The sequence below is a fragment of the Schistocerca americana genome, chromosome 1, assembly GCF_021461395.2.
Source record: "Schistocerca americana isolate TAMUIC-IGC-003095 chromosome 1, iqSchAmer2.1, whole genome shotgun sequence".
NCBI lineage: Eukaryota > Metazoa > Arthropoda > Insecta > Orthoptera > Acrididae > Schistocerca > Schistocerca americana.
This window is the reverse complement of record NC_060119.1, coordinates 527,936,349-527,963,419: the sequence shown is the minus strand read 5'-3', so window position 1 is coordinate 527,963,419 and position 27,071 is coordinate 527,936,349. Positions and strand designations below refer to the sequence as shown.

General features: G+C 38.4%; 1 protein-coding gene across 2 annotated transcripts in view; it reads left to right on the top strand.

The window, feature by feature from the left end:
- Positions 1–27,071, top strand: part of LOC124605353 (poly(ADP-ribose) glycohydrolase-like) — a 122,521-nt gene that overhangs the window by 70,698 nt on the left and 24,752 nt on the right. For both annotated transcript variants that reach the window (XM_047136988.1, XM_047136980.1), the window contains 4 exons: positions 16–146; positions 9,610–9,797; positions 20,272–20,506; positions 23,635–23,745. In XM_047136988.1, the coding sequence (XP_046992944.1) occupies positions 16–146; positions 9,610–9,797; positions 20,272–20,506; positions 23,635–23,745 (665 nt within the window). The remainder of the gene's footprint in view (positions 1–15; positions 147–9,609; positions 9,798–20,271; positions 20,507–23,634; positions 23,746–27,071) is intronic.

Sequence of the window (27,071 nt, the reverse complement as noted above, 5' to 3'; positions counted from 1 at the left end):
CCTTGTTATTTCTAGGCGATTAGGTGGTGGCGTTCTTCGCTGGGGCTGTGTACAAGAGGAAATTCGTTTTGTAATTTGCCCAGAGCTAATTGTGTCAAGATTATTTACCGAATCCATGGAGCCACTGGAAGCAGTGCACATAATTGGTAAGTGATAATTTTTGACCCTTTCACTGTAACAGATGTGTGTGTCATAGGCCGTGGAGCTCTGTGTTGTTATCACTTGAGCTGACTACCTGAGCCTGAACCCTTCCCAAGGCAACGCTTCCTTTCTGTTGAATTGCTTGCACTGGCCTCCTAGTGTTGTACTGAATAATTTGAAGGTAGATTGTGAGATAAACGGTACAATCTGTAGATCCAATTTCTCCAGTTTACCTGTGTCTTGGTGCATGCTAGCACAGTAATTAATTTGCAATGGAAATGAAGTGTTTGCTGGAACCCACTTTTGATATATCGAAATACGTTTGGAGTGCATAAATAAAATTAATTGTTCTCAGGCGAACTTCGGTGGTAGTAGCCCTTTCCTTACATCAAAATAATTTGATCATATCATAAGAATACGAATCTGCATAAATTTTTATTAACTGATACTACTTATGCAGTGTGTTTACTTCATGCATAGAATTGACATTCCTGGATATGATGAATCAGATCAGTCTGTTTCCAGCATACTACCTCATGCAGAGAGAAGTGTTTTACTACATGCTGTATGTATTTTCAATCCTTTTTTACATCCCTAGGCAACTTCCAAGACAGAAATCACAATACCCAAATATAATTGTCTGCATTACATGGGAATAATTGTAGCATACACTAAACGGGTGAATATGTACACTTCTGTTTTACTGGTGCTATGTATGCTGCATAATTACGTAATGTACAAAAGAGCAAGTCTGTTTCTTGCAGTAGGCCTCTTCATTTGGAGAAACACTCTAAAGAGAGCAAATTTAATTGTTTGATTACTTTTTACTATACTCAGTGTGTATTTTCAATTCTTGTTTACACCATTAGGCAACTTTCATGGCCAAAAAATGAGGGTACCCGAATTCAATTATTTATGGCACATTGGAATGTCATCATCTTGTAAAGTGATGAATATGTATAGTTTTTGTTTAACTGACAGAATGAATTTCATGTGTTTGTAATACACCAAGTAGATATTGTAGCACTTTCAGTGTACTTTTTTTTTAATGTCACTCACAATGAGATCAAGAAAATGCCTCCCTTTAGACTGTTGACGATCCTTTTCATCAGATCACATTCCTATTCCAGATTTTCTCTGTTCTGTTTAATATTTTTCTACACTTTCCCTAACAAGATATAGGTGAAACACTGCAAGTGACATTTTTCTCTCTGTAACCAATCTACGGAGACCATGAGCAGTGAAAATATACAAATGCAGACCATGAAAAAAACATTTTTTATACCATTTCACAGTCTTGGGCGCCAATCCTACAGCGTTCAGTAGCACGTCACAGCAGTCAACTGCAAGTCAGCTTCGCACTCATTCTCGCACCAACTGAGTATCTCCAGGTTTTTTATCTGTGGAGTCATGATGGTGTGACATTTTTCTTGTAGTACAGAAGAACACAAAGTTAATCGTGGTATAAACACCAAATGTGAAGTAAAAATCTGCAAGAAGTGATCACAGCAATGAACGTAGATGCACACTTGAATTATGCAGCTGGAACTCTAAACACTTACTGGAAGAACGATGTGGAAATTTACTTTGCCAGTTAACCCATCTGGAACAAGCAGATACCTGAGTCTCAGCATGCTTAAATTTGTCTACAGCAGTGAGAAAGTCAGCAGAACTGGTCATCTAAACACTTCAATAGCATTGAAGGAAAACACACAGGCTATGATTAAACTCATTCAGAGCACAGCATGTGACAAGTTAACTCGTCCACAGCAGTCAGAAGGTTAATGAGCTGTTGTGCAGCGGTTGCCTTTTTATATTGCATGAGAAGGGAGAAATATATTTTGACTCTGATGATGAGTTCAGTGCATTGAAAGTAATAGTCTATAAGTTAGTTACACCTGTTATTGAATAATGCAAACATATTTGTTATAATAGTTATACAATTTATTCAGCATTGAATAATCAGTACAGTTCCTACAATAATACAGTTTCTACATCTACATCCATACTCCGCAAGCTACCTGATGGTGTGTGGCCGAGTTTCAGGATGTTGTACTGATTATTTGTCTGAATATGTGAGGTAAGAACATTAAAGTTTACAATTTATGAAATAGAGTTTTGGGTTTAACAATAAATTCTACATTCAGATGCATTTTACGAGGTTGATTTGATAAGTCTGGTAAAAATACTAATGAAAATGTTTGTTTCATAAACAACTCTCCTTACTTCTCAGCTTAGTCTCCTTTGAAGGATATATACTTGGTTCAGTGATCCTCCATCTTTTTCATCACGTTGGAAAAATAGAAGCTGTCAAACTCTGCAAAATACTCATTGACAGAACTATCACTTCCTCATTTGATGAAAATTTCTTCCCAGCAAGCTAAAGTTTCAAGTCATGGAACAGGAAGAAGTTACTTGAGGGTAAGTCTGGTGAATAGGGTGGATGGGAAACTGATTCAAAATCCAGTTCATGCACTTTTGCCATTGTTATCACTGATGTATGGGATGCTGCATTATCGTGGTATGTGTGCCAATGTTGGTCATTTTTCAGCAAACCCAAATTTCAAATGATTTAGCAAAGAAGCATAATAGGGTCGAGGTATGTTTCCACCTTTTTCCAGTTAATCTATGAGGATTACTGACTGGGAAACCTAAAAAACAATGGCCATCACCTTACCAGCTGACAAAATGATCTTTTATCTCCTTCAGTGCATTTTCACCAGCCTTTGTCCATTGTTTTGTTTGCCATTTTGACTCTGTTGTGTAAGGGTGGATCCATGTCTCATCAACAGCATCAGTTGGCACTGAATGTCTTGTGGATTGTGATTAAACATTGACAAACATTGTGTTGAAATGTTGTACTGGATCTGCTTTTGGTTGATTGTGAGCACTCGCAATACTCGTCTCCCACGTAACTTTTCTGTAGGCTAGTCTCTGTGTAGGATATTATGCACTTGCTCAGTTGAGATGCCTACAGTGTACGCAATTTCACGAATTTTTATTCAGCCATCTTGCATTACCATGTCATGGATTGTGTCAGTGGTTTTGTTTGTGGTGACCTCAGTTAGACGACCGTTCTTCACAAACCACATTTAAATTCATTAACTCAAAAGTAAATGGTCTTCAGTAATGGTGCAGAGTCCATGTGAACTACGTTGAATTCTATTTTGATGTGTGTGGCAATCCAACACATCTAATGAAAAAGTTTGGTAACAGCATGAAACTCAAGTTTCTCAATTTTCATTCACAGTTGACACATTGACCAATTCAGATAGTTGTCAACAAAGAACTGTACATTGTACATTGTTGAAATTCTTTATACAATCCTGGGAAAAATCAAGCTTACCAACCATGATGGCATAAGAAAACAAACAACGCTAGTACATTTGTTAATATATAAGAAACAATATTACAGTTTTTATCATCTTTAAATTGCTTGTGAATTACCTAATTCTGCAAGCCCAAATTACTTTTATTTATAATGTAAGAAAAGACAGACTGCTACTTACTGTAAAGAAGGTATGTCAAGTCGCAGACAGGCACAATTAAAAGACACACAAAGCTTCAGCCTTCAGTAGTGACACACAGACACACGCGTGTGCGCGCACACACACACACACACACACACACACACACACACACACACACACACACACGCACGCACAAAAGCACACAAGACCACCAACTCCAGCATCTCGGATCGGATGAGGGGCGGGGAAGTTCAAGGGATGGTAGAGTAAGGGTGGGAGAGAGGCGAACGCTCTCTGGTGGAGTGTGAAGGGCTAGATTGCCAACAGCCACAGTGTCACGAGATTGTGAGGCAGTGGTGGGGAAAAGAGCGAAAGGAGAACAGCATGGAAAGAGGGCTCCAAATAAACAGGTGAGAGATGAGAATGGGGAGGGATGATTGTGCAGATGGGTTAGAAACTGTTGGGTGAAGGATGTGGGGTCACTGTGTTGACTTAGGTTGAGGCCAGGATAATTATGGGAGTGGAGAATGTATTGTAACTCACATGTGCACAATTCAGAATAGTTGGTGGTGGTGGGAGGGATCCAGATGGCTCAGGTAGTGAAGCAGCTATTGAAATCAAGTGTGTTCATGTTCAGGCTGCTTGTTGTGCCACAGGATGGTATACTGTGCTATTGGCCAAAGTTTGGCGATGGCCGTCCATTCTGGTAGACAGCTGGTTGGTAGTCATACCAATATAAAAAGCTGTGCAATGATTGTAACAGAGCTGGTAAAGGAGGCTGCTTTCATAGGCCAGTCATGCCACAGGTTTATCCTACCCCATCAGGGGCCGGGCCACCTGTGGAAACAGCTCTGTCATTTGCCAGCTCTGTTGCAATCATTATACAGCTTTTTATATTGGCATGACTACCAACCAGCTGTCTATCAGGATGAACAGCCACTGCCAAACTATAGCCAAGAGCAAAGTAGACCATCTTGTGGCACAACATGCAGCTGAGCATCACACACTTGGCTGTTCACTACCCGAGCCATCTTGATCCTCCCCTCCACCAACAACTTTTCTGAACTGCGCAGATGGGTTTTACCCTTACAACACATTCTCCACTCCCGTAATTATCCCAGCCTCAGCTTACAGTAAACTAGTGTCCCCACACCCTCCGACCAACAGTTTCCACCCCCACTGACCTATTGTCTCCTCCCCGTTCTCATCTCCCACTCTGTTTATTTGCAGCCCTCTGCCAATGCATCCTTTTTTGCTCCTTTGCCCTATCCCCCTGCCCCGCAACTTCCTGACACTGCACATGTTTGCAGTCTAGTCCCCGCACACTCCACCAGACAGCATTCGTCTCTCTCCCCGCCCGTACACTACCATCGTTTCAACTTCGCTGCATTCCACATGATGTTGCATTCTGGCCGAGGTGCTGAAATGGGTGGTCATGTGTGCATGAGGTGTGCTTGCTTTTGTGTGTGTGAATTGCGTGCATGTTTCTCTTTCACTGATGAAGGCTTTGGTCAAAAGCTTAGTGTAAGCATCTTTCAATTGCGCCTGTCTGCAACTTGCCATCTTTTCTTTATGATAAGTAGCAATCTATCTTTACCTACGTTGTTGATATTCCTACCTGGAGTTTCCATTGTTTGTACTTTTATTTATTTTTCATGAGGACAAAACTCTCATCTAGAAAATAAATTTGATATTCTGTTAAAATTCTTTTAAGATGGCCTTTTAATTTTGTAGAAGGAAGGACTGTGAGGTTTCTAGGAAGGCCGATGGCAAGCAATAACCCAACATGAAGTGCATTTTTGTCATATAATGCTGTTCTGTGGTTGTTTACATGGTATTTTGATTTTTGTTTAGTATTATCCCGATGAATTTTGTTGTGGTATGGTCATCTTATTTCTTGCAAATTGCCTCTTCCGTTTTCTTGTGTGTTCTAGCAAACTGAGTTTGCACTAGTTTCTATGGCATACAGCGAGGCACAAGGAAATTTAAGAAAAAATACTTAAATGTCAAGGATGAAAGGTTCATATTCAGACTTTATTATTGTTAAATGTTACATAAACACAAAAAGTCTGTTTCAGCATGTATCTTTTCCAATGTTTTTGGGTGTCCAGATAGGATGTTGACTCCATTTTTGTGTACAATATTTCAAAAAATGACCTAGTTGTCATATAATTATGTGAATGATTGTCTAATGATATCATGAGTAGGTCACTTGTTGAAATAGCATGGAAATAGTGTTGACAGAATGCAAATTGTTAACCTGAATGGACACTTGAAAACTGTATAGGCCTACTCGAATGAGACACTGGCAGAGTGGCAGAGTAGAAGTGGACTGTTAAGGGTGAATTAAAGTCATAAAATCCCAGAAAATATTTTTATTTATGTCAGATTTGGGCTATATGGGACTCTCCAGGGAGGATATTAGTTATTCCATGTGCCAATCACATGGGTGACAAGGTTGGGTGGGCAGACATTTAGATAATTTGAAAGAAGTAGTGATAGGATTAAATTTAAATAGTAGAGTAAAGCATAGAGCTGTCTGCCCTGTAAGACACCTCAGACACAAGAGAGGGCAGGGTTGGGGGGGGGGGGGGGGGGAGTGAGAGAGAGAGAGAGAGAGAGAGAGAGAGAGAAGCATCCCTCTGCAGCCAGACACAGCATACAGTCACATGGCCGTTCTTCCACATTTCCTTATTGTTTATTCAAAGAATGCTGGACAATGCAGCATCTTGGTATGGGCTCGGTGCTGCCCTTGGACTTTTGATCTATCGATTCAGCATGCATATACAAGTAGCAACATGTGTTGTGGCTGAGACAACCAGGTACTGAATGTAAAATCTTAATGAGATAGAAAGATAATAAAAATGATTAATTTCTTGAGGGTGTACAGTCCAACTGACAACTGGGATTGTACAAAGCATACTGTCCCAACACATACTCCAGGAAAACCTCAGAACTTTGAATAAGAATGCCTGGAAAGGAATTTGAATGCTTTATCCAAATCCAAATTTGGTGCCATAAGCACACCCCCATTCATTTAGTCCATTGTTCACAAGCTGCAGAATTTGGAGTACAAGGTGTTCGTGAAATGAAGTGGAAGAACAACTTGTTTCAGAAGAAAAGCTGTCATGAAAACTCTCTCCATCTACATATACACATATTCAATGACTGTCCCTCGTGACATATGTTTATGTTCTGCTTGGCTTCTCTGCATGCCATGTAAGGAGATTTAAACAGTCTGATGATGATCATGAAGATTGAAACCGGTTACCAGTAAAATAGAATATTAAAAAAAAGGTGATCAAGACTGATTATTTCATGTTAATTTCAATATAGATAGCTGTGTTTCCAATATTTTATCAAAAGTCATTTACATACATGAATATCTTTGATAGTTTCATAAGTGATGATGATTATGATTATTATTGAATTTTGCACAGAAATATGCTCTCACATACATTACTGACTTTAGGGTTAATGTTTTGAGTGTTTCGTTTTAAGTTGTCATTTTGTTCTGTGTTAGTCGTGAACTTATTGTGACTCCAACAAATTTGGAAATTCTTGAAAACCACTCCCCAGATTGTATTTCCAGAATTATTTATATGAATGTCACTCACAGTAACACCTGTAAAATGCCTCCCTGTAAATCCTAGAGGATTCTCATCATCATAGTGCCTTCTCTGCCAAATTTTGTCTGTTCTGTTGCATATTTTTCTAAGGTTTCCCTGACAAGAGACAGGGAAAACTCACCAACTGCCATTTTTCACCCTTTAACCATTCTGTGGAGAGCATGAGCATTTAAAATGCACAAGTCCAGAATGTGAAAAAAAAAAAAAAAAAAAAAAAAAAATCCCATTGCACAGTCTTACGCTATGATCCTATGGAGTTCAGTAGCATGTCACAACAGTCAACTGTGCCCATACTCATTTTGTAATGTACAATACTTTAATACCCAACTGTTATTTGGATTTCATGGTTCAAATGGCTCTGAGCACTATGGGACTTAACGTCTATGGTCATCAGTCCCCTAGAACTTAGAACTACTTAAACCTAACTAACCTAAGGACATCACACAACACCCAGTCATCACGAGTTAGAGAAAATCCCTGACCCCGCCTGGAATCGAACCCGGGCGCGGGAAGCAAGAACGCTACCGCACGACCATGAACTGCGGACTATTTGGATTTCCCACCTAGCCTGAGCATCAATAGGGAGAACACATCAGAGGTACCCAGGCTCCAGACAACAGCTGCGGCTTGTGCCCACATAAGGTGCAGCAGCTGCGGCAAGCATATCATGTGGCACCATCCTCTTACGAGTGTTTTCAGCTAAAGACCGCAGCAGTACTAGTAGGCAAACTTAGTTATAGATAGCTGCAATATATTAAAGTACTTATAAGGTCACAGACCAGATCCTCTTAAAATGGTTTGGGATCTAATACCAACTATAAGAATAGCAATTGCTTTTCATGAAGGGAGTAGCCAAGTCCTCTCTAAATGTAAAATGCAAATATAATTAACTGTTGATCAGGGAAAGAAAAAGTTGCTCCAAAACCTAGGTGTTGGAGCCATGAGATGCAGGAAGTGAGTAATCACTAACAATGAAAACAAATTTGAAAGTTAAAGTGCAAAAGCGCATTGGTATATCCGGTGCCTACCAAGCATCATGACTCTCACCATATCCGGATTTGGAGTGGCCTCCCTTTCCTCCATAATCTGATCATCTTACCCTTTCTTAATTATTGTACCCTCTCTTAAAAAAGTGAAGAAACAACTTAGAGGACTATAAGAAGCTATTGGTTTACTCAAAAATCAAACAATGGAAAATCCAGGATGGAATGTAACAATATTATGAGAAGGGAAGTTGCTACTCAGCATCTATGCAATATGGTAACAACTTTCCTTCTCATAATAATGATTCATTCATATTGATAACTGCCCCATTTGATTTGATTTTATGATCTGTGAGTATATTTAAGTAGTTAACTATTTATCATCTTTTGACTTATGTACTAATTTTGATATTTTAAATTCTAGGGATTTTAAACAATTAACTAAATTTTTAAAATGTGTTGGTAATAAAAGTATGAAAATTAGAACAGTCATAAGCCATTCAACATTGATGTACTCATTTTGGCTTTCATTATCTGTGAATTATGACAGAAATTTCATTTCTGCAAACACATGAATTTGAAACATGTTGTGCGTTTTTGTGAGCAACACCTCATTTACAGAGAAACTTTACTTTGCAATAGCATTGTATAAAAATGAAACTGACATTGAGACTGTAAATGTGATCATGACCCAAAGATGTACCCTTTATCACCTGAGCTATCCGCAGCTTAGTTTAAAAGTTCAACCTGCCATTTCCTTTCTCCAGGCTCATGTGCATGTTAGGCACGTATATTCAAGCTCTGTCAGGAAGCTTCATAACAGCATATAATCTGCTGTAAAGTAAAGATTCATTCTAGAAGAAATCCTTAAGCTGTAGCTATCACACGCTCCACTTCACCCTATTTCTAAGGGGTGCTTGTACTGCAAGATATGCAGGAGTACTTATTTAGTGTTTGGAAAGTAGAGGAGAAGTACTGGCGGATTTAAGACTTGAAGCGAGCTGTTTGTTGTGTCTGATTAAACCAGTTAGTAAGAGCAATTTCCATTAAATACAAGAACCTGAGTTCCAGTTTAACACACAGTTTCAGTGTACTCATTATTCCCTTCTTTATGTGCATTTGTATGAATAAATGAATAGTTGATAATTACTGTTCTTAAGTACAGTTGTTGCCAAGAAGAAAATGTATTAGTACCACTTCTTCCATTATAGATGATTTCTCTTTCCGTTTGCTGATTCACTGCATATTATTTGTGTTCCTATTTACTTTTAATAGTTTGTAGTTCAAGAAACTTACAGTTACTGATTTTATATTTTATTGTAAATTTGTGATTGTAAAAAGTAGCATTAGTTGAAATCACTATTCTTTAAAAATATCTGTTCTTAGGCTGTGAACGATTTAGCAATTATAAAGGCTATGGTGATAATTTTGAATGGTCTGGTGATCATTGTGATACTACACCACGAGATTCAAGTGGGCGGCGACTTTGCTCCATTACCGCAATAGATGCACTGGCATTTCGAAATCCAAACATGCAGTATACTCCAAGTAACATTACAAGAGAATTAAACAAGGTAAATTGTATAGCTCAGATTTAACCCATGTATGTTCGATGATTCTTATGTTCACTTGGAACTCTTAAAATTCTGTGATTGTTTTTACTGTAGAGACATGTATGTATCTGATACAACCCCAAGTAGGTTCAAATCCTTTTCCAGCTATGAAATAGGTGAAGCAGACATCAATCTAAAGATTGTTTTGACAACTGCGTTGGTTTATTAGGCATGGTCCTGTTGGAAGTGGCTGCTGTTGCCTGCCTCCGACCTTTCAACTGACTCACCCAGCCATTACAGGGCCAACTGCAGTTTAATGTGGGTTCTGAACCATGGTGCAACTTGTCACTTTTCATATCAAGGAACATTGCCAGAGGTGAAAGAAGTGATAAATGACAGATTGGAATCATAGGGCTGACCAGCAATTGAACCTGAGGCCTTCAGATTTTTAGTTTGATGCTTTATGACAGAGACACTTTCCAACTGTACCGATTTTTATATCTTGAGGGTTTTTTTTTGAAAAAAATTAAAGTCAATCTTGGCATAGTTTTTTTTTTTTTTTTTTGCTTCAGGGAAGGTGTCAACCCCAAATTATCTTTCTCGTTTGTCAAAGAAGCTATGAAAGTCAACATCAACAGCCCTCAATCTGAAATCCATACAGACACTGCACGTTGACATTTTGAATCTTCTTTACATTTATTAGTAGACACTAGTTTCTAGCCATGTAGAATTGACTTCTGTAGTATATGCAGGACAGCGCTCCTGGATATTTGGCCAACACATTCACGGATGTGCTTCACAGGCCATGTATAGGTCCTGCTTTACTTTGGGAGATTGTTTGTCAACAGAAGATTCACTGGGCTGTTAGCCACCAAGGCACCCGTAGCTGCCACAGCATCTGGGTGCACAAGCCGTGCCAATATGTGGGCATCAGGCTGACCATTGCCTTGACTGCTACCCATCAGACATTGCAATCTCCTGTATTTGACTGGATTGTCAGCTGCCCTTGTGTTTGGACATGCATCTCGGCAGCCCATGAACTCAGTCTCTTTGTACAGTGCCGCTGATAATCTAGGGAACCTCACGGCCCATCACAACTACTGACTATCGTGGACTTCATCATTGTGGGCATCCGTTACACTTCATCAAGATGGACGATTCAGTTGTACTCAACTATAGACTTCTGTCCTCTGAATATATACTAAGTTCAGTTCAAGGTTAATAAACAAAGAGTTGCTATAGCAATGTGTGAACTCAGTCACTACTAATCACACCACTCAGTTAAGGATATAACAGTGGCAATGAAGATAATGGTTTCATGATACAGGCCTCTTCTCTACAGTGACATCTGGGCTGATTCTGTCATGTGTAACACTTCTAGTTTGTATGGATTCTCACAACAGTGCCTGCTCCAGATTTGTCCTTTCCAGCACCTGCTCAAGGTTCACTGGCTTCATTGCCAGCTCATGGTCTTGTCAGTCATCTAGCTGCTGCACTCCTTCTCACTGAGCCTGACACTGCAGTGCTATGTCACATTTCACCCACAAGGTGCAGCTTGGCTGGCCTCTGCCTGAGGATGGCATTTTTGGTTTTTGTAACTCTTTGGCTGGTGTGGTTGTCTGGATTTCACTAGGCAGTTGTTTGCAATTAGTATTCCTGTTATTTCAGTAGATGCAAGCCCTTGGCAATTTTCTCTTCTCACCTTAGTTTAGGCGGTCCGTTCATGTGTTGTTCCAGTATACATTCTCTTCATTGACATTGTTGGTCTGTGTGGTTTTCAGTAGTTCCTTGGTGTATTTCTCACCTATCTGTATACCTTGTCTGATCACTCACCAGATCCATTGTTGTCTCAAGTCCTTCCATTATGGGGTCAGGCAATTCCAGGCCTCCTACATAGCATGTCTGTGCTCACTGAGGCTCTGAATTCTTTCCTACAGCATTCAAGTGGCCGTGATCAGGAACGGCAGTCAGATGGATTGTTTGGGAGTTTGTGTTTGGCAAGCTGGACCACCTCCTGTCATATTCGTTTGCAATGTTGTCGTGCCATGCAACATTCAATTGTTGTTCAGGAAGTTCTCTAACACAAGTCCCTCTTATATGGGCCCAGCCTTTGCACGTGACAACATTGGACACCAATTCTCTTATCGTTGGCCCTGTTTCTGCCAGTCCTTCTGTTCTCACTGGCCTGTCTACGCTGATGCCCGTTCTCTCACTGGCCCCACTTGTAGCTGGCCCTCTAGTCATTGCCAGTCTTACTGTGGCTAGCCCTTGCGACACTTTTCCAGGTCGTCACTGCCAGTGGCATCTCCGGAGCCATCCTGGCAGCTGAAGCAAACTGTCTCTGGTGCCACCACCACACCCACCCATGATAATGCTTCCACAGCCAGCACCGGCCTCCTTGTGGCTGATCCTCTCAAAGGCATTCCCAGCCTCCACTGCTACTGCCTCCTCTGAGGGCAGCTCAGCCATCTCTGCTGGCACCACCAATCTTTTTGTGTGTTCTTCCAGACCATGTGTTGTGACTTCTTGGAAACACCGCCACCAGCCTTACCTCTCCCCAGCCTTTCCCATTACCACCTACAGCAGCCAGTTACCGTTCTGCCACATGAACATAGCATGCTTCTTCCACTGAGCTCAGTTTCTTTGTGTTCATTAACTGATTGTCCTGTTATTTTGTTCTAGTCTACTTTGGTGGCTGCTCAGTGCCTCCTCCCTTGGGTGCGCTTCTCTGGGATGGAAAAGGGGGGGGGGGGGGGGAGTGTACTATTCACAGAGCTGGGCCCCTTCATCTTCAGCCACCATCCTCACAGATGTACTTCGTGGGCCAGGTACGGCCCCTGCTTTATGTAGGACAGTTGTTCGTCAACAGAAGACTTTTCGGGCTTTTTACTGCCAAACCTCTTGCAGCTGCTACAATGTCTGGGTGTGAAAGGCATGCTGATATGTGAAGTGCAGGTTGCAGTAATCAGTGCTGCAGTCCCTGGCACCTGTTTGTGTCCAAACAGTCACATTTCCATGAGACACCACACTTGTATTCCTCCACTGATAGGTACTTAGATGGCCACTCAGCCCCTCGACAGCCAGTTCCAATTAGGGCTCAAGAGTGGCCATCAGTTACTATGTCTTTGCTGTGTAACCTTTATGTGGTAGTATCAGGAAGAAGATAGTTTGCATGGTGCATAACTCAAAGCAATGCTAATTTTGTATTTCCTTAAGGGAAAAAAAGCAACAGTTTTGTAAATAAATGTTACTGTACGTGTATGTTCATTTAAGTCTGCATTTCATTGGCATGAACAAAAGTGAATGGGCAACAGTGGACAAGAATTTGCTGCCACACAACCAGCAGGTGAGTGCAACTGAAAAGAATTCATGTGTGTACATGCTTGGGCTACTGGTTGTCAAGCTTATCAGCAAATCATCAAAGGAAGTTCATGTGCTTTTCCACTTTGGTGCACACTCATTGTTAACAGTACAGAGAGTGAATAGTGCAGAAAGTATTTGTTTTCAAAACTCTTCTTTTCTTTTCTTTCTTTCTAAAAAAGAATTGCCTTGTTGTTAAATATGAGTTGTGTGACAGATGGAGAAGTCAGTATTCATGAGATCTACACCACAAAATGTATAATAGTGATTATGCTTGGTAGGAAGCTGCAGAAGTACTCAAAATTCCAGCTGAGGAAGAATGTAATTTCATTACTTCCTTCCTTCTGACAGAAATAGAGTAGAGAGGAACAAGCTCAGGATTGGATGATATGCGAAACATGTACTAACTGCCCCCAGTTGTTGGCGTTTAGTCAGATGAAATAGCTACTCGGTAGTTTGTGTTCTGTTTTGGGATTTTTCCCTCAGGTGAAGTGAGTAGCCAGTAGAAATTGTCTTCTGACATACATGTAAAGTTTTCAAACAAGGTAAAGGAATGCCTGAGCTGCAATTCAGTGATAAATACACTATTATCTATATTGCATGAAAGATCAGAATTTGTATTTTTCTTTTCCCGTGCCACCTTGTTTGCTTCTCATCAGCAATACATATGCCACACAAAATAATTCTGTCTAAATAGCAAAGTTTTGCATTGTAGCTGTAACGAGTGTTGTATCTAATAAAACTGTATCACCATAGAAACAGTAACATAGCATTTGTAGTTTTCATATGCGTTAGAGCTTGTGCTATTCTATTCAGTCCAGTGTAAACACTTCTTAATAAGTGCAGGTGAGTATTAGTGAACACCAATGATTTGTTCTGTGACTTTTTCCATTCACTTGTGTGTAAATGTGGTTTTACAAGTATATTAGTTTTAAATGTTTTAAACTAACTGTGTGAAGAACAATGATTTTGTTAACTACATGGATTTCACTATTCTTTATTGAATTCCAGTACTACTGGCAGTCTTTCAACACGCATTATCATTTGCCCTAAACTCAACATGTGGTATTTCAGTCAGCACTGGATGGCTTTATAGCCAATTTGATGTCAGCACTTTCAACAAACTTAAGTTAAACTTCATGTTTGTAGTGAACCCAACAGATGCTGATTCAGTATACTGTATGTGACTTTCTTGTAAGTTCAGAGTTAGCAGTTTGGTGGAGTTTCACTACATTGTGCATATTTTTGTAAATCCAACAGTTCACATTTCAAAGTACAGCCCGAGTTTCCCTTCAGTTCTGGATCTTGGTGCATTGGTGTGAGTCAGTGTTGTTGTAGTAGACTGCACTAAATAGTGCAAACATTCCAAATAAGTACTTCAAGTCCAAAGTCGTAAGAGTTGGATTTTTTTGGGATTCCATGTATAATGCAAGGCATGACACTGTAGCACCCGAGGCACAGACACCAATCAAAGGTTTAATACAACCTAATCATCTGTGATGTTGATAGTACTGGTTTAAGTGAATTGATCATAATGTAGGTTATGTGTATGTACTGCAACTTGTCACTGTCTCAGAATTATTATTTATAATTCTTGTATATAATTACTAAGTCATAAACATTGTAACTGATTTCAGTATAAAACCAGATGTGTCTCCCAACAGCTGTCAGGTGCATTTTTTCAGGAAGTGGAATTTTACATGCCCTTTCAATAGAGTAGTCCCATATTAGCCTTGTGCAATATTCATTTAATTGATATGTATAAGAGGGACAGTAAAACATGAAGAATAACCAGCACACAGGCAGCCACTCACATGCTGCCCTGGCTCGTGCTGACTGCTAGGTCTCTGCTTGAATATTGGTTATTCTTCTTGTGTTACTGTCCCTGTTAATATATGTTGATAAAACCAATATTGCATTAGACTATTTAGGGACAACTTTAGTGAATGAGCATGTAAAATTCCACTTTAAAAATAATTTTGTTTGTAACATAAAGCAAAACAAACCGACACTCCCTGTTGACGATGGGTGTCGCATGAAACGAGTGATAAGCAATATTTGTGGCTGACACTGTTTACACATTGCAAAGACAAAATTGTGAATGTATGCCAAAGCACCAGAGAAAATACTTGTGACGAATTTTAGTATAGAAACCCTGTATAGATAAACTTTCATTAATACAAGCTATGATGTGGATACTTGTGTGCTTGAAGATGTACTGCATCATCCTGAAGATATAGTTTTTTGATGATACTGTAGTGGAAACATCACAGTATCTAGGGACGTACATGAATTCAGTTTTTTCTGCCAGCCAATTACAGCATTCTGTCCAAGAATTTATTCGTTGACGATTTTTTTAGAGTCATCTCTACCTTAAATTGGAGAATTCTAAGGATTCTGATTTCACCATGTTGACTTTTAGGATTCCTGCAGTACTGGCACCTTCTGTTGTAGCTAGGCAAATGTTATCCCTGTGTATCCTCAGAAGGTAAATACTATGATACGAAATAGCTTTCCAACAATAAAGGTGTTCTCTATGTTATCCTGATTACTATACACTTCAACTTGGGTCAAAGTTATAATCCTTGGCAGGAGATCTACTAATAAGTATTGTATACCATTGCCATAGACACGAAGCCCACACCTACTACAGTAGTACAAGTTTATATGCCAACTTGCTCAACAGATGATGAAGAGATAGAAGAAATTTATGGTGAGATAAAAGAAATTATTCACATAGTGAAGGGAGACGAAAATTTAATAGTCATGGGGGACTGGAATTCGATAGGAAAAGTAGTAGGTGAATTTGGAGTGGGGGTAAGGAATGAAAGAGGAAACTGCCTGGTAGAATTTTGCATAGAGCATAACTTAATCATAGATAACACTTAGTTTACACTGGACTGAATAGAATAGCACAAGCTTTAACACATATGAAAACTACAAATGCTATGTTACTGTTTCTATGGTGATACAGTTTTATTAGATACAACACTCGTTACAGCTACAATGCAAAACTTTGCTATTTAGACAGAATTATTTTGTGTGGCATATGTAGAAAGAAGATTGTATACGTGGAAGAGGCCTGGAGACACTGGAAGGTTTCAGATAGATTGTATTATGGTAAGGCAGAGATTTCAGAACCAGGCTTTAAATTGTAAAACGTTTCCAGGTTCAGATGTGGACTGTGACCACAATCTATTGGTTATGAACTGTAGATTAAAACTGAAGAAACTGCAAAAAGGTGGGAATTTAAGGAGATGGGACCTGGATAAACTGACTAAACCAGAGGTTGTAGAGAGTTTCAGAGGTAGGATTAGGAAACAATTGACAAGAAAGGGGGAAAGAAATACGATATGAGAAGAATGGGTAACTTTGAGAGATGAAATAGTGAAGGCAGCAGAGGATCAAGTAGGTAAAAAGACGAGGGCTAGTAGAAATCCTGGGATAACAGAAGAGATACTGAATTTAATTGATGAAAGGAGAAAATATAAAAATGCGGTAAATAAAGCAGGCAAAAAGGAATACTAAAGTCTAAAAACTGAGATTGACAGGAAGTGCAAAATGACTAAGCAGGGATGGCTACAGGACAGATGTAAGGATGTAGAGGTTTATCTCACTAGGGGTAAGATAGATACTGCCTACAGGAAAATTAAAGAGACCTTTGCAGAAAAGAGAACCACTTGTATGAATATCAAGAGCTCAGATGGAAAACCAGTCCTAAGCAAAGAAGGGAAGGCAGAAAGGTGGAAGGAGTATATAGAGGACGATGTACTTCAGGACAATATTATGGAAATGAAAGAGGACATAGATGAAGATGAAATGGGAGATATGATACTGCGTGAAGAGCACTGAAAGACCTAAGTTGAAACAAGGCCCCTGGAGTAGACAACATTCTATTAGAACTACTGATAGCCTTGGGAGAGCCAGACCTGACAAAACTCTACAATCTGGCGAGCAAGATGTATGAGACAAGTGAAATACCTTCAGAATTCAAGAAGAATATAATAATTCCAATCCCAAAGAAAGCAAGTGTTGACAGGTGTGAAAATTACCTAACTATCAGTGTAATAAGGCACGGCTGCAAAATACTAAGACAAATTCTTTACAGGCAAATGGAAAAACTGATAGAAACCAACCTCTGGGAAGATCAGTTTGGAATCCGTAAAAATGTTGGGACACGTGAGGCAATACTGACCCTGCAGCTTATCTTAGAAGATAGATTAAGGAAAGGCAAACCTACACTTCTAGCGTTTATAGACTTAGAGAAATCTTTTGACAATGTTGACTGGAATTCTCTCTTTTAAATTCTGAAACTGGCAGGGGTAAAATACAGGGAGCAAAAGGCTGTGTACAATTTGTACAGAAACCAGTCAGCAGTCATAAGATTCGAGGGGCATGAAAGGGAAGCAGTTGTTGAGAAGGGAGTGAGACAGGGTTGTAGCCTATCTCCAATGTTATTCAATCTGTATATTGAGCAAGTAGTAAAGGAAACAAGAGAAAAATTCAGAGTAGGAATTAAAATCCATGTAGAATAAATAAAAACTTTGAGGTTCGCTGTTGACATTGTAATTCTGTCAGCGACAGGAAAGGACCTGGGATAGCAGTTGAACGGAATGGACAGTGTCTTGAAAGGAGGATATAAGATGAACATCAACAAAATCAAAATGAGGATAATGGAATGTAGTCGAATCAACATGCTGAGGGACTTAGATTAGGAAATGAGACACTTCAAGTGGTAGATGAGTTTTGCTATTTGGGGAGCTAAATAACTGATGATGGTTGAAGTAGGGAAGATATAAAATGTAGCCTGGCAATGACAAGGAAAGTGTTTCTGAAGAAGAGAAATTTGTTAATATCGAGTATATATTTAAGTGTCAGGAAGTCTTTTCTGAAAGTACTTGTATGGAATGTAACCATGTATGGAAGTGATATATGGACGATAAATAGTTTAGACAAGAAAAGAATAGAAACTTTCAAAATGTGGCGCTACAGAAGAATGCTGAAGATTAGATGAGTAGATCACGTAACTAATGAGGAGTTACTGAATGGAATTGTGTAGAAGAGTAATTTGTGGCACGATCATCAATTTAGTATTGGAGGGAAGTGCAGAGGGTAAAAATCATAGAGGAACATCAAGGCACGAATACCCTTAATAGGTTCAGAAGGATGTAGGTTGCAGTAGTTACTCAGAGATGAAGAGTCTTTCACAGGATAGAGTAGCAGGGAGAGCTGCATCAAACCAGTCTCTGTCCTGAATACCACAACAACAACAACCACCTTTGGCATATGTACCAATTAACCCAATTTGCAATTAACCCACTTTTCTGTTCATTAATTAGACTCCAGACAGATCTACCTGGATATGTGCATGCATTAGCAAACCCCTTGTGGGATCCAGGGAAGTATACAGGGCCCAGGTTGAAACCACCTGGTGGATTAACGATGAGGGCCATTGTGCCGGTCAACCTGGATATTGGTTTTAGGCAGTTTCCCGTATCTGACTAGGTAAATACTGGGCTGATTCCAGTGTCCCACCTTCTCACAAGGTGTGCAAACATTTAGAAAATGTTTGCACACTTTCTCTTGAAATAACACTAGATCCAAAAGATTGGGGTACACAAATAGCCACTTGGATTGGGGGGGGGGGGGGGGCGGCAACTGGCCACTCTCTACTACCAACATTACCAAATTCAGTATTTAACATGGCATCCCCCTAAAAATATGGGATAATGGCGAGGAAAAAGAACAGGAAGAAGTATTAAACTTCAGATAGTGCATATTTCAGTGGGTCAGTATTTAGGTAATAAACTATGGATCAAAGGTGGAGGTTTCAATCAATACCCTGTCAGTCCCAGGATTTTTGTCTTTCACTTCTCTCACATCTGGCAATGTTTATTAATGTAAGAAATGCTGAATTGTGCCATAGTTTGGAGTCCACAATTAACTGTAGGTTCCCTTGTAAATGAGTGGGTAAATCAGTTCAAAGATCAGAGGAAGACAAAGGCTTACCACCTCCAACATCTGCTGAAGCATTATAGTGGTAAAACCAATCTTCAGATTGAGGACAGCTAGGCAAAAGTTATGTTTCTGGTTTCCACTTTTGTTTTGTGATAGGAAGTCTAGGAGGGTATCTCATTTACTTTTTCATCTTTTCCTCCTTCCTTCCTCTCTCTCTCAAAATTTTTTTTCCATATCTTTTTCTACCTTTTAATCCATCTTTACTTCTCATTATCTCTTGCCCAAAGCTGACACAATACTTATCAATGTATGATCTTTGACCTCCTATCATCTGTGACAGCACCCATTTAATATGTCTCTCTTCTCGTCCTCACAACAGGGTGGGGCTCCTCTCACAATAGTTTGGAAAGCTAGGATAGTCCCATGTGCCTTTATACATGTATATCAGCAGTATTAAATATTTTGCCTCCTGTAGATAATTACTAGTTAGCAGTCCTGTCTCATACTTTAATACTTTTACATTAGATCAAATTAGCCATTGTGTTCTTAGCACTAAATTATCAGGTTTACAGTTTTGGAAGGACTATGAAATATTTAAAAAAAAAAAAAAAAAATCTTGAAATTGTGAAACAGGCTTAATGTGTGCAATGTTCAAATCTTAACTGGTTTCCTGTTTCTTTATTACGTGGCTCATGTTTTGTGGAATTTATTTTCTTTGAAATGTTTTGAACCTGTATTACTGTTACTCCAGACCGACAAAAAAAATTATACGCATGGTAATGTTATTTATGCTTTGCAAAAATGTGTAGGGGAACTTCAGTCATTATCCTTGAAGTAACTTACAAAGTATTACATACAGAAAAAAGAAACTAACAACAAATGTTACTTTAAGCCACAAAAATATTTATTGCTAGTCAAGCACTATGACATTTCGGATACTGCCGATCTTTCATTTGGATACTGCAAAATCTAGAGGACAAATTTGTGTCTTTTACAAATATTCTTATAACGTTTTTGGATGTTGCTACAAAAGCGATTATTTCCTACTGTTTCAAAATCTCGCAGTATTTCATATTAACACTGAAAAATTGTGCCCTTTAAATCCTAATGGCAAACTTTCCATAATAATTAATTTACATATCTTTCTAGATGAAATCTAAAATAATAATTTTCATAGGCTTACGTTGGATTCTTCAGTCCCGAAATTCCAGAAGATCAGCGTACACCTGTGGCAACAGGAAACTGGGGATGTGGAGTATACCGTGGCAATGCTAAGCTAAAGTCACTGCTGCAGCTCATGGCAGCTACTGAAGCTGGTCGTCATCTTGCATACTTCACATTTGGAAATGAAACTTTACGAGACGATGTTTTCCAGATGTACACTTTTTTGATGGAGAATCGTGTTACAGTTGGTAATTACATTTTCCTGTCTTTGTTTTGTATAAACAGACAATTTATTTTGTGAAATTAGAATTGCTTTGAAAATGGTATTTTATAATGCTTGCCTTTTATTTATTTTTTTGGAATTATGTAGCAGCACATATAAAAGAACCTCAAAAATTTACTACTTATTAGATGGTACTTATGAAAAGTTCATTACAATCGGTAATTTTAAATGTCTTCTCCCCATAATTATTCACTGTCTGCTGTGAAGATATTTTTACGTGGTTGAATATAACTGATGATCATTTGTCTTTAAACAGTATGATGAGTCGCACTGAAACCAATTGGTGACTGTCTGCTTCTTGTTTTAGAATTCATATTCATCACTGGGAATTTAAGTATACTTTACAGGAAATTTAAAAGTACAGTTATTATTCTGCTATATCTGTGCCATGCATCAGTGAAGAGCACAAAATCCTAATCAAGGAGTCATAAACTACTTTTTACACACCTTTATTCTCCTTGGTGTTAAAAAGTGAGTGGTAGCTTTTTGTTTTGGACTTGACTTTCATCAAGAGTGAAAAAATAGGAAAAACATAGGGAAGATCAAGGTGTAAAAGTTGTAACAGATAAGGAGCACTCTCTACCAAATGTGGGTTAATGTAGTTGTTGCAGATGGATGGAAAGGAAAATTGAAGATTGTGCAGCAGCATATGAAATTTGAGCGTCTGAAGAAGCCAATGTAGCAGTGCCTAAAAGAAAACTGTTTACATATTGGTTAGCCAGTGAGTTGACAAAGATAGTCAAGGAAAAGAAAACTGTGTTTTTAGTAATTTTATTTTGGAGATTTTTGGATCCCAGTAATTTGGGTGAGTGGTTGGGTGGGGGATGCAAAACAAAAGGAAGGGGAAAACAAAAGAAAAGTTTTTCCTCCCTTATGCAGTTATGAAACATTCGAATGATGTGCTGTTGGCAGGACTGTAGCAATGTGTCCATCACAGTGTTCCATTGATTTTATGTTTAGCTTCCAAGCTACTATTATTGAAGTAGATTGTGTTACATTGATTGTGACAATTTTTGCTGCGTCTCTGATTTATCTGAGTAACTATGCAATGAGAAATTTAGGAAAAAAGATACAGAAACATGTAAAGATTTGAAGGAAGCTTACAAATGATTTCCCAATTCCAAAACGATTGTTGATCAGATGAAGATGATCCTCAATCAGAAAAATCTTTAACCTCCACTGGTTGCACTCACATTCATAAAATCAGGTATCTTGTACATGTCGCCCATCATCTAAATATTCAATATTCAAGAACTTGCCATTTTACTGCAAACTTTTTCTTATTTTTGCCAAGACTGAGAAGCAGCTGGAACACTGAGTGTATATTTTACAAGACACTCCTTGAACTAACAAACAGTGACGAAACATTGGCAAAGTCCTGTAGATGAAGTCCGATCATCACAGTGGGTTGCTAAAGGTTCTCTCCTCCCACTAATCCCCTCATCCATCCCACTTCCAAAAAAATATTGCTTTCCAGTCTTAATCCAATGTCAAAGTACTGATCACAATCAGTGGAATTTTACAGCTTAAATTTTTGCCTAAAAGCCAAACACTGAATGGTCAGTGCTGTGAGGGGTTCTGAAATGGTTGCATAAGAAAGTCTGCAACCCAATGAATCTGATCACTCAGGTATGACAAAGCATTAGTTTTGCACCAAACATCGTATGGCTGCTCTACCCCAGCCACCCTACTCTTCAGATTGCTCAACATGTGAATTTTGTTTTCAAAATTAAAGTCATTGCTTTGTGACACACTTAATGACATTATGGATAATCTGTATGGGCCTATTCCTAAAGAAGCCTTTCAGGGCTGCATAGAGGATAGGAAACACAGTTGGGATAAGTGATTGATTATAGAGTTTAATACTTTTGAAAAAAAAAAAAAAAGGATTTAACATCTGTAAATTGATTAAAACTATAATTCTTTGGTTTACATTTTGAACAGGCATCTTAGCTTGTGCAGGGTAGCAGTCAGTTGGGTTTCTGCTGCAAGGCTTATTCTGGAATGGCTGTCATTGCATAATCAGTCTATACTCTGTGCCTCTGCCTATCCACTCTCTTGCAGGTAATTTTGCGGTTGTCTCATTAAAGCAGGAAGATGAAAATTATCTTGTAAGTGAAATGTTTAAGGCAATTTTGGATGTAATGTGCTGGCATTATTTGGTAATGTGATGGTGCATGGACAAATTTCACAAGTACCTATCATCAGGGAACAGACCAACATTAAAAATGGGAACACTTAAAAATTCAACTTCAGGTAGTATTATTACATTATTTGGATGTATATTTTCTGTTTACACAAAACACCAAAAATTGTGATTCCGATGGTAGTGCCTTCTGAACACTTCTTGAGTCAGTCAAATCAAGGTTTTTTATCGTATATCCAGAGCAGAAGGGAAACACTCTTATTTGCATCACTGTAATGAGAATATGTAATATTCTGGTCTGATGATTATTTTCTCATTTAGTTTGGTGTGATTTGAACTTCTCTGACATCTTGTAATTAATATTTATAAATTTAATACAAACTAAATATTTCTATTATTTTTTTAAATTTGAAAAAAAAACAATGTTTACCAAGAAAGGAATGAAAAAAGAAAGCAAAAATAGACAGAAAAACACTCTGTATGAAGTTTGATTATTGATCTTTCAATCAGGTGTAAGTTAGTGTGATTTTCCATAACTACATTTCTCAAAAATAAAGATGTCTCTTCATTCATCTTCTGTTTTTCCCCCTTTGATAAAATGTGTCAGATTGTATATGATTGGACTTTTTTTTTTAAAAAAAAAAAAAAAAAAACAAGAAAAACGCCAGAGTACTATCTATTGAAAAATGTAAACTCGCTGACTAGCATTTAAAAAAAATCAACAAATACAGCAAAGCCTAATTTTGAATTTTTTTGTGTTATCTAAAATATTACTATGTATTATTACAGATGCATATGTCGAACTATACTGGCTACATTTTTGTATTTTGGCTGGAAAACCAGTGTGTAATTTCACTGCTTATTAACTCTTTTGCTTTTTTATGCTTTAAGTTTAGTGAGAAGTGTTTTATTGTAGTTCATTTTACATGATTGTGTTCTTCATTCAGGGAGACTCTGGCAGTATCTGCAGCAGTATTATGACTATTGTGTGAGAGATGGAAAGGTAACTCTGGACTTGTATGCATACCTATACAAACGAATTTCTGATTCAGAGACAGGTAAGTTGTTTACCGTAATCTTAATATAAGATAATGAAGACATTTTGAATTTTTTGGTTTATTAAAAATCATTGATTGCCACAATCGAGTGTTATAGGTCCATTACTGTCCACAATATACAGGGTGAATCACCTAAAACTTGCATCACAGATATTGCAGAAATAGAAAGTGCTATTGGTGTGCAGTTCTCACAGAATGGATTGGTAGTCAGGGGCTCTTGTTGTTAACCAATAAACAGGTTGTAGTAACATGTTGAAAGTGTGTTTTTTGTGGAAACATACACTTTTTTAAATGGAACAATTCTTATTTGACATTAACAAACTAAAAGAAGGACAAATTAGAATGTGAGTGGTGTTTGTTGTACCTTTCTAGTGTGAATCATTTACATGATATTGTATTTTGAAAAGTTTTCACACTGACAATTGTTTGTGCCACTCAACCTTTGTAGTTGCTGGATATGATGATGTTATGTTTGCTTACAGTGTGCTTTTGTATTTCTTGAGTGCACTGCAACTTGCTAGCAAGTTAAGTGCATGTCAGTCCAAGCAGTAGGCTGTGAATGGATGATGGGATTTAAACAATAAAAACTAAACTCTGCCCGAACAGGTCTTGAAGGCCCAACGGTACTGACTGACCGCCATGTCATTCTCAGCCCACATTTATCACTGGATGCAGATATGGAGGGGCATGTGGTCAGCACACCACTCTCCTGGCCGAATGTCGGTTTTACAAGATCTCCATGCTTATGGTGTATGGAGAGTGTAAGAAAATACAGTTTGTTTTTTTGCTATTTGTGTGTGCAGTAATATATCCCAACAGACATCAAGCATCTCAGCAATTATTTGTCAACCTCTTCAAACAGTTATGTAAAAGTGATAGCATAACACCTAGACAACATAACAGGAAGAAACACATGACAACAGAAGAGGGGGGGAAATTAATAATCATGCTTGTTCTGTATTTGATCTGCACATTAGCTCCTGCACAATCGCCCAAGGAAGTGGCATGAGTCAGGAAAGTGTCATATGCATTCTCCATAGACATATGTTCAATCTCTCACACATCTCTCTCTGTCAAGAGCTGCATGGAAATGATTATGAGAATTGTGTTAACTTCTGTACATGGACATTAAGACAGGATACTCCATATGTTTCATGTATCTTCTTTAGTGATGAAGCAACATTTACCAATCATGGCCAGGTAAACCACCATGTCAGCATCCAGGGAGTGTAAATGTATGGTATGGGATAGTGAACTGTCAGCTCATAAGCCTGTGTTTCATAGACAGAACACTGAACATGCAGAAGTATCACAGCCTCCTAACAGACCATCTTCCACAGATGTCAGAAAACATTCCTCCACAGACTAGGAGGAACCTGTGGCACCACCATGATGGTTGTCCCATCCATAGTGCATGATATACTACAGCATGTCTTCATGAGTTGTTTCCAAAACATTGGATGGATGCAGAGGCCCTATACCTTGGCTAACCTTTTCGCCAGCTTTGATGCTTAAAGACTTTTTCCTGTGGGGAAGGCTAACTGACAATTTCTACATGGACATACCAACTACACCCGATGATATACAATGATGTATTACTGCAGCCTGCTCAGACATCCCCATTGAAATGCTAGGACGTTTGCAGCAGTTGTTCCATATCAGACTGGAAGTGTATTTTGCCGCTGTCGGTGGTCATTTTGTACACAGTCTGTGATGGTCAGTTGTCAGAATCCGCATAACTAATGATTGCAGTAGTGTTGTTCTTTAGTGTGTGCTACCACAGCTACTGTACAATATTTGGGAGGGGAGGGGGGTACTTTTCAAAATATGAGATCTCATAAACAACTCATACTAGAATCCTGCAACAAACACCACTGACATTGTAATTTACCCTACTTTTAGTTTATTGGTGTCAATGTACAAGTTTACTTTCCAACTGGCTCCACAGATGTATGATCATATAGAAGAAATTATTCAGGTAGTTAAGGGAGACGAAAGTTTAATAGTGATGGGTGACTGGAATTCGATAGTAGGAAAAGGAAGAGAAGGAAAAATTGATGGTGAATATAGACTAGGCGAAAGGAATGAAAGAGGAAGCTGCCTGGTAGAATTTTGTGCAGAGTACAATTTACTTTTCGCTAACATCTGGTTTAAGAATCATGAAAGAAGGATGTGTACATGGAAGAGACTTGGAGACACTGGAAGGTTTCAGATTGATTATACAGTGGTAAGACATTTTTAGGAGCCAGATTTTAAATTGCAAGACTTTTCCAGGGGCAGATGTGGACTCTAACCACAATTTATTGGCTGTGAACTGTAGATTAAAACTGAAGAAATTGGAAAAATATAGGAAATTAAGGAGATGAGACCTAGGTAAGTTGAAAGAACCAGAGGTTATTGAGAGTTGCAGAGAGAGGAATGGGCAACAGTTGACAAGAACAGGGGACATTTTTTTATTTTTTGTTTTATTTTTATTTTTTATTTATTTTATTTTATTTTATTTGTTTATTTATTTATTTATTTGGGTGCACAACTACAGTGGTCATTAGTGCCCAAGGAACAGGGGTAAAGAATACAGTAGAAGACAAATGGGTAGCTTTGAGAGTGGAAATAGTGAAGGTAGCAGGGTCAAATATTTAAAAAGACAAGGCCAAATAGAAATCCTTGGATAACACAGGAGACACTGAATTTCATTTGTGAAAAGAGAACATATAAAAATGCAGTAAACAAAGCAGGCAAAAAGGAATACAATTGTCTAAAAAATGACATTGACAGGAAGGGCAAGTTCCCAAGATTTTTAATTATTTTGAGTGTAAATGTGGCTTAACTGAGATGTTTTAGGAGTTCCAAAATGCGTTTTTTTCCAGTTTAAATTCTTGTAATTATGGACACCTGAAAGTTTTTAAGTTTACATTCTGTTAATTATTTCAACACCACATGTTACACTTATCATTAGATTAGTACTTCTAGATGTGCAGAACTGAATATTTATGTTTTGTTTAAGTTGAGAGTGAGACTATTTGCATAAAATCTATCATGATACTTTTAAGAACATTGTGTACCATTTCTTCTGTTGCCGTATGCTTGGACTGATTACAATACTAGTGTCATCCATAAAAAAAACTAACTCTGCTTGTTGCATATTAGACAGAAGATTGTTTACAAATATGAGGAACAATAGTGGACCTAAGATTGAGTCTTCAGGAACCTCATAGATAACTTCTCACCAATCAGAAGAATCTTCCGATTACATTGGTTGAATTGCTAAGTACAGCTTTCTGCATTCTTTTGGTTAGATATGATATTATCCGCTGATTGGCTATATC